At 50.6% G+C, this 13143-nt stretch overlaps 1 protein-coding gene across 1 annotated transcript; it reads right to left on the bottom strand.

Moving 5' to 3' along the window:
* Window positions 1-394: 394 nt before the first annotated feature.
* Window positions 395-12902, bottom strand: LOC119386814 (uncharacterized). Its single transcript, XM_037654086.2, has 3 exons — window positions 12749-12902; window positions 8285-8996; window positions 395-1055 (listed from the first exon to the last, which is right to left on the bottom strand). Exons 1-3 carry the CDS (start codon window positions 12792-12794, stop codon window positions 470-472), a joined length of 1344 nt encoding a protein of 447 aa, XP_037510014.1. The 5' UTR covers window positions 12795-12902; the 3' UTR covers window positions 395-469.
* Between the last annotated feature and the right edge of the window lie 241 nt (window positions 12903-13143).

Genomic DNA, 13143 nt, shown 5'->3' with positions numbered 1-13143 from the left:
CTAGGGAGGCCGGAAAGACCCGGAGAGGAGAAGGGATTGTTTCTTGAAATTTTTGGCGCGCCCGCGGCTTGTGGCGCTGCCACGTGTGGCATCGTTGATTTTGGCGGCATTCTGTACACGATGCGCCTGTTTATTTGAAATGTTTAAAAAAATATTGGAGGTGGTTCAGGGGCCCTTTAATGCGGGCATGCATGTGTGTATGCAATAGATACATGTAATTTGAAGAATTTAGGGGGAGGCTGTGTACTACCCCTCCCTTCCACCCCGCTGCATAGGTTAGTGATTACGTGTTACAAACCAGGACGAACAAGAAAGGAAGACAAGATTATTTCTGAATGAGTATTTATGCGTTTGTGACAGGGCGAATAAATCGTGGCGCATTTGTATTCAATACTGAATGTAAATGGGTAGGTATTTATTTCCAATATAGATGGAAGGCTTATCGATAGATTTGTTTCCGTCAGATTTACTAGCCTTTTACTTTCTGTTGGCCAACTCCAGAGCCTCCGCCTATCGTGCCGGAAAGTCCCGACAATTGGGCACCTGCGGCTAATTGAGGTCCAGGGCCCGTCGGACCGACGCCTGAGATTGACGAACCAGCACCTCCACCTCCGTTTGACGGCCCTCCTTCAGGGAACCCGGCGCCCGCACTTAACGGTCCTCCAGGTCCGACAGGTCCTACGCCTGGTCCTCCCCCTCGTCCTACACCAGGTCCAAAACTTGGTCCTCCTGGTCCAGCACCTGGTCCTGAGGGGCCACCAATCACAATGCCCTCCGCTACACCCGCAAAGAGCTCAGGCGGCAGGCGTGGCTTGGGCCTGAGTTCTGCCTGGCGATTCAGGTAGGCGAGAACGGTCTTGATCTGAGTGTCGATGGCCTTGCGCACCAGGGGCTCGAGGCGCCTCTTGACTGACCGCTCAAGGAAGGCTTGCGCTGCGCGCAGGAAGGCGCGGAAGAGTGGTCTTTTTGACGGCTGATCTGGTCGGAGGAATAGTTTGAAGCCTTGCAGAAAGAGAATCTTGAAGTTTGTCACGTGGATCTCATGGGCTCCCGTCCTGTGAATATAGGGCAACGGGATTAAAATGGTGCCGCATGTTAACAGCAAGCGCTAGTGCAACATTCAAGTTTGTAATGAGCGACTGATTAATCACGCCATTTCCGCAAAGCACTCCCTTAACCTTCGCGAAGCCCTCGGGGCACTAGCAATATTTTATAACCAATAACATTTTAGCGCAGTTTTACAATGCCTACATAAAATGGACAGATACATTAAAGTTGATGCTGTAATAAGCAATAAGTTTCTCAGTGTAGTAAATATTATGCGAGTCAGCCTGTTGATGACAGAAGAGAAATAATTTGGCGCTTTGTCCGATTGTCATCCAACATATATTCGCCTGACACAAATCTAACCTATACTCAAATATTAACAAAAAGTAGGTCAGCTTAGGCTACTGGAAGGTGTAGTGTCACGTGGTTTATTCACGTACAGACGTGAAGGAACAATGAGGAACGTCGAGGAACGTCGAGGGTCCAAAATCCAAGCAAGCGCAAGCTCGGGTCGCGTGGCTACCACTCACGATGTGGCTTGCTTTCTTCGCTGCTTCGTCGTCGTCTCGTACTCTTCACTACATTGGCCCCTGGTGAATAGCGGAGCCATCCTGGCGACCTAAGGCGTTGTCAGTATAGCGGGGTCGTAATAGGGCTTCAGGCGGCTGACATGGACGATTTCCCGACCACGACGACGTAAATCGTGGGATGCTGTCAGAGGCTCAACCTCATAATTGATTGGAGACGTGCGAGAAAGAATGCGGTAGGGCCCCTGATATCGGGCACGTAATTTCGAGGAAAGGCCAGGAGTGCTCGATGGGATCCAGAGCCAAACGAGGTCACCAGTCGTGAAAGTAGAGAGAGGTCGGTCGGTGTCGTGCAGTAGCTTTTGGTGGCCTTGGTCCTCGGTGGTCAGCGAACGGGCTAATTGTCTGCAATCTTCGGCGTATCTGGCAACGTCAGAAATCGCAGTATATTCAGACGAGTCCGGCGTATAGGGAAGCATAGTGTCCAGCGTGCAGGACGGGTCGCGTCCGTATAAAAGAAAGAAAGGTGAGAAACCGGTGGTCGCGTGCGTTGCGGTGTTGTACGCGTACGTGACGAACGGCAGGACGGTGTCCCAGTTGGTCTGGTCTGATGCCGTGTACATTGTCAACATATCACCGAGTGTGCGATTAAATCGTTCCGTGAGGCCATTCGTCTGCGGATGATATGCGGTGGTCATTCGATGAACGATGTTGCACTGGACGAGCAAGGCCTGAATAGCGCCAGACAGGAAAACACGCCCTCTGTCGCTCAAAATTCACGGGGAGCACCGTGGCGAAGGACAAAGTTGCGTAAGATAAAAAACGCAACCTCTCTTGCGGTAGCCGTTGGAAGTGCTGCAGTCTCTGCGTAACGGGTGAGGTGGTCCACGCCAACAATGATCCACCGATTCCCAGAGGAAGTCGGGGGAAGCGGGCCATATAAGTCGATGCCGACGCGGTCGAATGGACGTCCCGGACAAGGTAGAGGCTGAAGTGGACCGGCTGGGCGTTGAGGTGGAGCTTTACGCTGCTGACAAGCAGTACAAGCACGTACGTACTTGCGCACGAACGTGTACATGCCGCGCCAGGAGTATCGCTGACGCAAGCGGTTGTAAGTCTTCAGAGCGCCAGCGTGAGCGCTTTGCAGGTCGTTGTGAAAAGCAGTGCAGACTTCTGTGCGCATGAGGCGCGGAATCACTAGCAACCACCTCCGACCGTCAGGTGCGTAATTACGCCGATAGAGGAGGCCGTCGCGGAGTGCGAAGTGCGTGGCTTAACGACGGAGAATTCTTGACGCTGGATGAACCAATGAACCAGTCAGAAAGTCGACGAGTTCGGAGATCCACGCATCCTTGCGTTGCTCCGACGGCATGTCTGCGAAGTCAAGGGGCGTCAAGACAGCTGACGTGTCTGACGGCGAAGCTGTGTCAGACGGTAATGGTGAGCGGGATAGCGCATCAGCGTCCGAGTGCTTGCGGCCGGATCTGTACACAACACGAATGTCGTATTCCTGCAGCCGAAACGCCCAACGACCGAGGCAGCCTGAAGGATCTTTCAGAGATGAGAGCCAACAGAGCGCGTGATGGTCCGTGACTACTTCGAAGGGGCGGCCATAAAGGTACGGACGGAACTTGGTCAAAGCCCAGATTATGGCGAGGCACTCTTTTTCAGTGACTGAGTAGTTGCACTCCGCTTTCTTCAGGGTTCGACTCGCGTAAGCAACAACGTACTCGTCGTATCCTTGTTTTCGTTGAGCCAGTACAGCATCAAGACCGACACCGCTGGCGTCAGTATGGACCTCCGTAGGCACATTAGGGTCAAAGTGACGGAGTATCGGAGGTGACGTTAATAAGCGCCGTAGCGTCATGAAAGCTTCATCGCACTCTGGTGACCAAGCGGACAGGCCGTTAGAGGCTGTCAGTAGGTTGGTAAGAGGTGCGATGATAGAAGCGAAGTCGCGCACAAATCGACGAAAATATGAGCACAGCCCAATAAAGCTTCGGAGCGTCTTTATGGAATTGGGCTTGGGGTACTCGGCCACGGCACGAAGTTTAGCGGGATCCGGAAGAACGCCTTCCTTGCAGACGACGTGACCTAGTATGGTGAGTTGGCGCGCAGCAAAATGGCACTTCTTGATGTTAAGTTGAAGGCCAGCAGAGGCGAGGCACGTGAGAATAGCGCGAAGACGAACTAGATGAGTCGGAAAATCGCGGGAAAATACAACAATGTCGTCAAGGTAGCACAGGCAGGTATTCCACTTGTGGCCACGAAGGATGTTATCCATCATTCGTTCGAAGGTAGCTGGGGCGTTGCAGAGTCCGAAGGGCATCACCTTGAACTCATAAAGCCCATCGGGAGTAACGAACGCAGTCTTCGGGCGGTCAGCGTCAGCGAGTGGAACTTGCCAATAGCCCGATCGTAAATCCAAGGACGAGAAATATTCTACTCCTTGCAAGCAATCGAGGGCATCGTCGATGCGTGGCAACGGGTATACATCCTTCCGAGTTATCTTATTCAGGCGGCGGTAGTCGACGCAGAATCTGATAGAGCCATCCTTTTTGCGCACAAGCACGACAGGGGACGACCAGGGGCTCTCAGATGGCTGAATGACTCCGCGCGTGAGCATATCATCGACTTGTTCATTGATAACACGGCGCTCTTCCTCCGAAACGCGATATGGTCGTTGGCGTGAAGGGGCATGACCACCGGTGTCGATGTGGTGCGTGACGCTCGTTGTGCGACCCAGAGATGGCTGACCGCAGTCGAAGGATGAGCAGAACTCTTCTAGAAGGGCCAATAGTTCGCGTCGATGGTCCAATTATAGATCCGGGGACACAGAAGGGTGAAAAATGTCTGACTTCGGAGGTACCGCAACAGGGGCTGTCATGACATTCAGCTGGTGGTGAAGTGGGGCTTCAGCGAACTCCAGAAAGCGAAGCAGGTCAACGGCATGTATGCTTCCCAAACATTCCCCGCGAAGTAGACGAACGGGCGAGGTGCGCAAGTTGGCAATCGGCATGATGGTAGCGCCGGATTCGACGGTGAGTACGGCAAACGGCAGTCGTAGGGCGTGGCGGCGGAGAAACAGCTCTGACGGGGCGAACAGGACAGCGCCGTCAGGAGCGGCCGGACAAGTCAAGGCGACAAGGGTGGACGTGTTTGGGGCTACGTCAGCGTCGGCAGCAATGAAAAGTTTACATGCGTCAGATATGGTAGGCCCCGAAACAGAAGATTGCAGCGGCGTAAGGGCGACTTCTGCTCGGGCGCAATCTATGATGGCGCGATGACGTGAAAGGAAGTCCCAGCCGAGGATAACGTCGTGAGAGCAGGACGGCAGCACGAAAAACTCAATGACGTAAAGTTCGCCTTGAATATTAACGCGCGCGGTGCACACGGCTGAAGGTGCTATGAACTGCGAGTTCGCAGTGCGGAGCATGAGTCCTGAGAGCGACGTGGTCACTTTTTTTAACTGGCGGCAGAGGCTCTCGCAGATTACGGAAACGGCGGCCCCGGTATCAATTAGCGCTTGGGCCGTGGTCCCTTCAACATTGACGTCGATAACGTTTTGCGGCGAAAAAGACGGAGGCCTTGGGCAGTTCGCTTCGCATGCAGTCCTTGCCTCCGGAACTGCAGCGATCAGTTTCCCTCTTGCGCAGCAGGTCGGCGACGCATAGGTGACAGGGAGCGTCGTCGAGGGGACGGTGACCGGTGGGTCTCGTTGGGTCGTTGATCACGGGCATACTCCGGTGGCGACCGGGACGACGACGCGACCGGCCTGCCGTCGGCGTCGAAGTGAGGAGGGGCGTAGTTTGGGGGCGACCTGGACGACGACGCAACTGGCATGCCCACGGCGTCGAATGTTGGAGGAACCAGGCGACAATGGCGAGCGACGTGGCCGGCGAGGCCACAGGAGAAACAGATGGGCCGATTGTCCGGGGTTCGCCACGCGTCGGAGCGGCGGAAAGACGGAGCCGAGGGGTTTGGGATGGGCGGCGACGAAGCATACGCGGATGTTGGCAAGACACGGGGCGGCGTAAGTGGCCGAGGTGGAGCGTAAGGCATAGATTGGTGATACGCGGTGGTCGCCAAGGCATGGGACGGCATCAGTGGTCGAGGTGGAGCAGAGGGCATAGGCTGTTGAGGGGGCCGAGCATCAACGGCGCCGTAGGTAAACGGCGCAGTGACGGGCGGTTGTTGGAACATGGGTGGGAGAGCCTCAGCAACTTGCGTCCGGATGGTTTGTTGAATGCCCGGAGCCAGAGGATGCGCCGGCTCGTGAGTGAGCGGCAGTAAGGACAGCTGGCGTGCGACTTCTTCACGGATGAAGGCTTTGATCGTGGGCTGGAGAGTCGGCTGAGTGGCCGGAGGGACAGCTAGCTGCAAGCTGGAGAGCGTGTCGGGGGTTGGGAGGGCCTGACGGGCGATCGCACGCTGCCTGCGCAGTTCGTCGAAACTCTGACAGAGGGAAACTAGCGCAGAGATTGTGGTGGGATTCCGCGCGAGCAGCAGCTGGAAGGCGCCGTCCTCGATGCCCTTCAAGATGTGGTTGATTTTGGCCTCCTCAGGCAGAGCGGGGTCGACGCGGGTGCACAAATGGAGGACATCCTCGATGTAACCCGTGTACGTCTCACCCGGTTGTTGTGCACGCTGACGCAAGCGCTGCTCGGCGAGAAGCTTGCGAGCCGCAGGCCGTCCAAAGACGTCTTTGTAGCAGTCTTGAAAGCTGACCAAGATGGAAGCTCGGCCTCGTGGTTGTGATACCACAGTTGGGCTATGTCGGCAAGGTAGAATTGCACATACCCAAGCTTCATTGGATCGTCCCATCTGTTGCTGGCGCCGACTTTGTCATACCTCGACAGCCACTCGTCCAGGTCCGATTCACCGGAGCCCGAGAAGATGGGGGGGTCCCGCTGAGGATACACGGCGCCACAAGTGACGTGGACAGCGGAAGGGCCAGGCTGGGAAGGAGTCTCGGTGGCCATGTTGGTATCACGTAGGGGGGGAAGCTTACGGGAGCGAAGATCCAGGGTCGTAGGGGAAACCCACGTACCTCCACCAAATGTCACGTGGTTTATTCACGTACAGACGTGAAGGAACGATGAGAAACGTCGAGGAACGTCGAGGGTCCAAAATCCAAGCAAGCGCAAGCTCGGGTCGCGTGGCTACCACTCACGATGTGGCTTGCTTTCTTGGCTGCTTCGTCGTCGTCTCGTACTGTTCACTACAGTAGCAATATTCTCAATACTGAGTGTAAGTCACCAGTATCGCTTGGGAGCGTGTATGTTGACGCTTTAATTAAGGAAGCAGGGTTTTAGAATTTAAATGGCCATGAAAACGCAGCCATAGGTGCCTCGCTGGCAGCACGTAAAAGTATTTGCTACATTGACCATAACTTTGTCGCCCGCGGAGGCTCGACGGTAGGTGAGTCCAAACTGCGCTACTCAAGGCGATAGCGTGAGATATGAAATGCCCCATTTTCTGTCATTTCTTCGCTTCTTTTCACGGACAGCTTCGTGTTTCTGTGACGCATTATACTGGTAAACAGAAAAAAAAAGGCTGATCCCTCCGTAATAGGAATCGGTATAACACGAAAGTGAAACGTGTCGTCACGTAAGTAGTTGATTGTTTATAGTGCATTAGTATATGAGAGCTCGTACAATCTCGATTGCTCTTTGGTAGATATAGCCCCACTTGATGTGGTCTAGAGCTACCTGAATGTAGTATATACAGAAACTCTAATATGGACCAACCCACATGACGCCTAGTGGCACATCTCCGTACCGAAGACTAAGGCCCATTATCATGATTTCACATGTCACCGCCCCGTTATAAAGGGGACGCTCCTAGCATCCATCCATCCATCCATCCTAGAGCACTGTGACAGAAAAGTGTGAAAGATAAAAGGCGCGTTCATGTATGCTGCGTTATGTGTTTGGCGGTAGCTCAGTGGGCTAAACGGCCCGCCAGCGGTCGTCGCGGACCTAGAAGTCGTGGGTTCGACTCTTGTCAACGGCACTTTTTCTTATAGTTCTTTCTCTTTGCCATCTGGTGGCTTTTATTTAGCTGACGTATTTCCGTGACAAAAATACGTCATGAAAGTCTCGATGGACCCCGGCATGAAATACATTCGTGTTAAAAAGTAAGAAATAAACGAAGGTTTGCTCACTATGTGCGAAGACAGCTTTTGCATAAGATGAGTTATCGCGTTAGCCAACTTTTGACATCTCTACGTTAAGGTCCCGTGTACGACTCATGTCAAAGAATATTGCTGCTGCAAAAAAAGTGCTCTTACATTTCGGAACAAACTTCTTGTAGCCTGTGCAGGTGTTCGTATTTCATAAATTCATTTTTTCACTTCCGTTATGTATTTTTCTCCATAACAAAAATGTGATGGCTGTGATGATTTGGCAGTGGTGGTAGCATGAGCTCGTCCTACTGGGCACACTTAAGCGCTCCGTTGAGATTTGCTTATTTCTAAAATGTGTATGCTATGTAGTCACAGCGACGTTATTTGTCCTAGTCGGAAATGCATACTGGGACTCGTTTTCGCTCAATGAAGACTGTAGTCAATAAGCTAAACCCGAAGCCAGTGTTTTATATGCTTCAAATGTGTTTGTTAATCTTGATAATAAAAGGAGGACATTTTCATTAAAAGCATGGTCAGACTTTCCATATCATGGTGAAAGATCTCTGCCGGAACGTTTACTTACTGTGCTACTTCGAGGATGGCCCGGGCTTTCCTGACAATGACAGTAAAGTGGACGCGTTGCTTTCTTATGTTCTTGTTTGCCATCGTCACAGTGGCGGACGAGTTGGCGAACACGTCCTTGATTCCAAGGTCGAGACCAAGACGCATTCCGCTCTGATCAGCCGTCACGAAGCACGGGCCAGTGCGCCTCACGTGAGAGAGACCGAATACGCGCGAGTTGTAGGTGTGCACGGTGCCCGACATGCGCAGGATACTGTTGAATGGCATGGTCGTTTCGGGAAGCCTAAGTGGGTCCGCGCCGTAGGCCAAGAAGATCTGGCGGAGCAGCAGGGTGAAGAGGTCCAGCTGTCCATGTTCGGGACCAAATCCTATGAGGCCTGCACCGCCTTCTTCCCCGCCTTCGTCTTCAGGTTCCCCGAACATAATACTTGGCGATACACCGGCTTCTGGACCTCCGGGACCTCCAGGGCCGCCTGGGCCTCCACGCCCCATTCCGACGCCAGCTACTCCGGGTCCACCGCTAATGCCGTTTGGTCCGGTTCCGGCAAGACCTGGCCCAGCTCCTCCTCCTCCTCCAATGCCACTGGGGCCACTTGGCCCCATTCCCGACATACCATTTGGTCCACCTCCACCTGCTGGCCCTGAGAGACCGCTTAGTGAAGCTCCCGGTCCTACACCGATGGGCCCACCAGTAGCACCGCCTTTCTGCTGACCTGTGCCAAAAATTAGCAAAGCGAGAAAAACTTTCATTAGGTCACATAATGTCCGCTGTAAAAATGGAAGTGCATGCTATTTCTTCAATCAGACGAAAAAGATGAACGTCGATTTACGGAAGGCACGTTATAGCTTTAGTGGCCGTCATGCATCATTACTTTCATTGGAGGAAGCAAAAACGCCGCATTACAAGTGATATTTCAGTCACGACGTAAGTGTGAAGTGATCAGCGCAACTACAGAAAATTGCGAAGGGCGGTTAGAAATACAAATATAAAATAGAAGGCTAATTCAAGTTATCAATAGTACTAACTTTCTCGTTTGTTGTTAGCGACTTCGGCCAAATTCTCTTATTTAACAATGAAGCAAAGAATTGTTAATTTTAAGGGCTCGTTTTTTTGTTATACACAATATTAATGAGCACTAACAGACAATAATGCCAAGGAAAGTATAGGGGATGTTATTAGTAGTAAATACAAGGTAAATATGAAGAAAGGAAAGTGGACGGAAAGATAACTTGCCGCGGGCAGGGACCGAACCTGCGACTTTCGAATAACGCGTCCGATGCTCTACCAACTGAGCTACCGCGGGCGGCCATACCCCGTCCACTTTATAGGGTATATATGTACATTTTAAACGTGGGAGCCTCAGTCAGCGCCCCCAGTACCCAGCTGCCAGCTCGTAATAAGTTCACGTGCTAGGTGACGCCAACAGGCAGAAAAAGAGTGTTTCACACTGGCCGTCGTGGTTACTGGCGGCGCTGACTGACGCTCCCACGTTTAAATGTACATATATACCCTATAAAGTGGACGGGGGGGTGGCGGCCGCGGTAGCTCAGTTGGTAGAGCATCGGACGCGTTATTCGAAGGTCGCAGGTTCGGTCCCTGCCCGCGGCAAGTTATCTTTTCGTCCACTTTTCTTTCTTCACATTTACCTTACATTTACTACTAATAACATCCCCTATACTTTCCTTGGCATTATTGTCTGTTAGTGCTTATTTAACAATGTTATTTCTGTTTTTTTAACAGCGGAGCCATTTAAGCTCGGCAAACCCCCGCTGCGCCGCGCTCTCGTCGTCCTCTTGATTTTCTTTGCTCGCCGAATAGGAGTGCCTGGCGAGCGCTCTCCCGCTGCTCCCATTGATCCGGCGTAGGATGCAGTAACCCGCATTGGGTAGAGAACGTGTACAAAGAGAGAGAAAGCAAGAGAAAGAGAGAGAAAGGGAAGAAAGAGAAACAAAGATAGAAAGACAGAGAAAGAAATGAACAGAGAGAGTAAGAGGTAGAAAGAAACAGACACAAAAAACATACAAAAAGCGAGATCAAGACAGAAATACAGAAAAACAATGGAAGAGAAAGAAAGAAATAGAAAGAAACTGACACTAAAAGGAGATAGAAAAAATTTGCGCACCTTGCACTAAGTCGCGCAAGGCTGGGTCACACAGCAGACCTGGTCGACGTCCACCTAGCTGGTCATTTCTTGGCTAGGCTTTTAACCTCTCACCTATCTCTCTCCCACTCCTAGCTATACTATACTATACTGTACTTTGCATGGCTATGCTTTCTTTCTCTCTCTTTTTTACCTTTCTTTTAGCGTCTTGGCATCTAATGCCGGCTGCGGCGCCCGCATTTTCGATGCAGGCCGAAACGCTAAGGCCCGTGTACTTTAATTTAGGTGCAATAAAGAACACTGGGTAGTCAAAATTTCCGGAGCCCTCCACTACGGCGTCTCTCATAATCATATCGTGGTTTTGGGACGTTAAACTGCAACAATTATCACTATTATTATATTTTTTAGTCTATGTCTTCCTATCTCTATATCTCTGTCTATTTGTTTATGTGTTTTTCTATCTTTCTTCACTTTCTTCATCTCTCTTTTTGCATTTCTTTCTCTTTCTCTCGATAGTCGTTCTCTCGCCGTCTTTTTCACTCTTGCTTCCCTTTCTTTATGTCTATATCATTCTTTCCCGCTCTCCGCACTCGTTCTCCCCTCCTACTCACCCTTCTTCCCTTTCTCCTCCCTTCGCTATACTATGCTATGCAAGGTTATGGTATGTTCTACTAGCCTGGCTGTGTAGCCGAGGGGTTACGATGCATCACTTCGGGTTGCGGTGTTGGGGGGGTTCGAGACCCGCCTTGCCAGGAAATGTTTATCCCCAAGAATTTCTCTCTATATATTTCTCTTTCTCTATTTGTTTCGCTCTTTCTGCACGCGTTCTGTCGCCAATCAGAGTTTTCGCATCACACGTCGGACAAACCGGCGCACGTGTTGTGGGAGCGAATCAGAAGAGGAAGAAGATGAATGCCATGAAGAGGAGGACGAAGAGAGCGTCTTCTGTTTCATTATGATGGCAGTTTACCTCTGCTGTAAAACAGAGGAGAGAGAGAGAAAGAAAGAGACAGAAAAATAAAGAGAAACGAGGGAGGCCGCCCAGCTGCGCTGTTTGCTCCAGCCTTGCACGACTACTGCTGGTTGCGCCAATTTTCGTTTATTTACGAAGCTCGTGAGATGTTTCGTTAAATACACTTGCATTGACGTTGTTCTGAGCCATCTTGTGTTGACTTATGTGATAAGTGCGAGATGTCACAGAGAGCTGTATATCATGGCGTTTTTCAGATATCTATATAATATCATATATATATATATATATATATATATATATATATATATATATGATATATAGCTCTATATATATATATATATATATATATATATACACGAGGCAGGCCACACTTAGACCTTCGTCTATCCTAGTCTTTGGTCCAGATAACTGAGAAAAGAAAGATTAGGCGTATTGGTATTCCTAGCAGCACAAAATGAGGACCCTACACCCTACAACACTGCAGCATGTCATTTCTCTCTTCTTGAATTGTATTTCACCTACCGTGGCTCGATGATTTCGCATGCCAAGTTTATCAGTGTGCCTATAGGGAAGCATTAATGAGCACTAACAGACAATAAAGTGGACGAAAAGATAACTTGCCGCGGTCCCTGCCCGCGGCAAGTTATCTTTTCGTCTACTTTTCTTTCTTCACATTTACGTCACATTTACGACGAATAACATCCCGTATACTTCCTTGGCATTATTGTCTGTTAGTGCTCATCAATATTGTGTATAACAAAGAAAAAACGAGCCCTTAAAATTAACACTTCTTTCCTTCATTTATAGCGAAGCATGTGCGACGAAAAGTTACGAACGCTGCGTTTTTAAAGAGAATGAAACAGTACAGTGCTGGACTTACTCGTGCTGTATATCCACGCGTACAACTCGTGCTCACAACACGGACAACAGAGCAGTTCTCGTGTTTTTTTTTGTTTTCTTCGTTTTGAATCAGCGCTGGAGCTGAAAGACGTCCCCCTCCCGCTGTTTCCCACCAGAAAAGCGAGTACCCCCGAGGCCGCCGTCGCACCATCTTGCATTGCGTGAAGCTATACTGAGTTGGCAAATCTTCGACACTGATTGGTCAAATGCTACAGAAGTTTCAGAAGACTTGTAAATAATATTCGAGGATGGTACGTGACTACAGCGGCTTGCTGAGAACCTCAGCTACTTGAAGCGTCATAAATGGCGCAAATCACACACAGCCACGCTAATACGTGAAACAATAAGGGCTCGCCATCTTATGCTATATCCGCATCTGCTTCGCGCCTTTTATTTTTCCTGACACGGCATCAAGTTCGACGTACCTGCAATTCAAGTTCGACGTACCTGCAACTTAATGCAAAACTTTGAACTTGACGTCCATGCTTACCATAGGCGGTGGCCACGCAAATCAGCAAAAGTATTGCTCTCCGCATCTTGGGCAGCTTGTGTCTTCAGCGCTGCCGCGGCACTGACTGGTCGTTCGAAAGGGATCTGCATACCCTTTTCTTACATATGAAGGCCTTACATCGATGACCTTGGAGCGGATAAAAATGTAGTTCATTTGAGGAAGACAGACGCACATGGCGCGCGACACGTCACTCCGGTTAAACAAGACTGTTTTCAGCTTAGGGTCCAACTTGCACGCGCCTGTCCCCTTTGTCCGTCTTTCAGGCACGTCTAAGCACCTAAATGTGGACGACAGGTTGGCGGAGCCGTCATTGTTTCGAGTCCTTGTGCATGAACATTTGCGATGTATGGACGTATACGAATGTGACCTGTTTT

Source organism: Rhipicephalus sanguineus, chromosome 3 (assembly GCF_013339695.2).
Source record: "Rhipicephalus sanguineus isolate Rsan-2018 chromosome 3, BIME_Rsan_1.4, whole genome shotgun sequence".
Lineage (NCBI taxonomy): Eukaryota > Metazoa > Arthropoda > Arachnida > Ixodida > Ixodidae > Rhipicephalus > Rhipicephalus sanguineus.
This window is presented reverse-complemented; position numbering and strand designations above follow the sequence as displayed.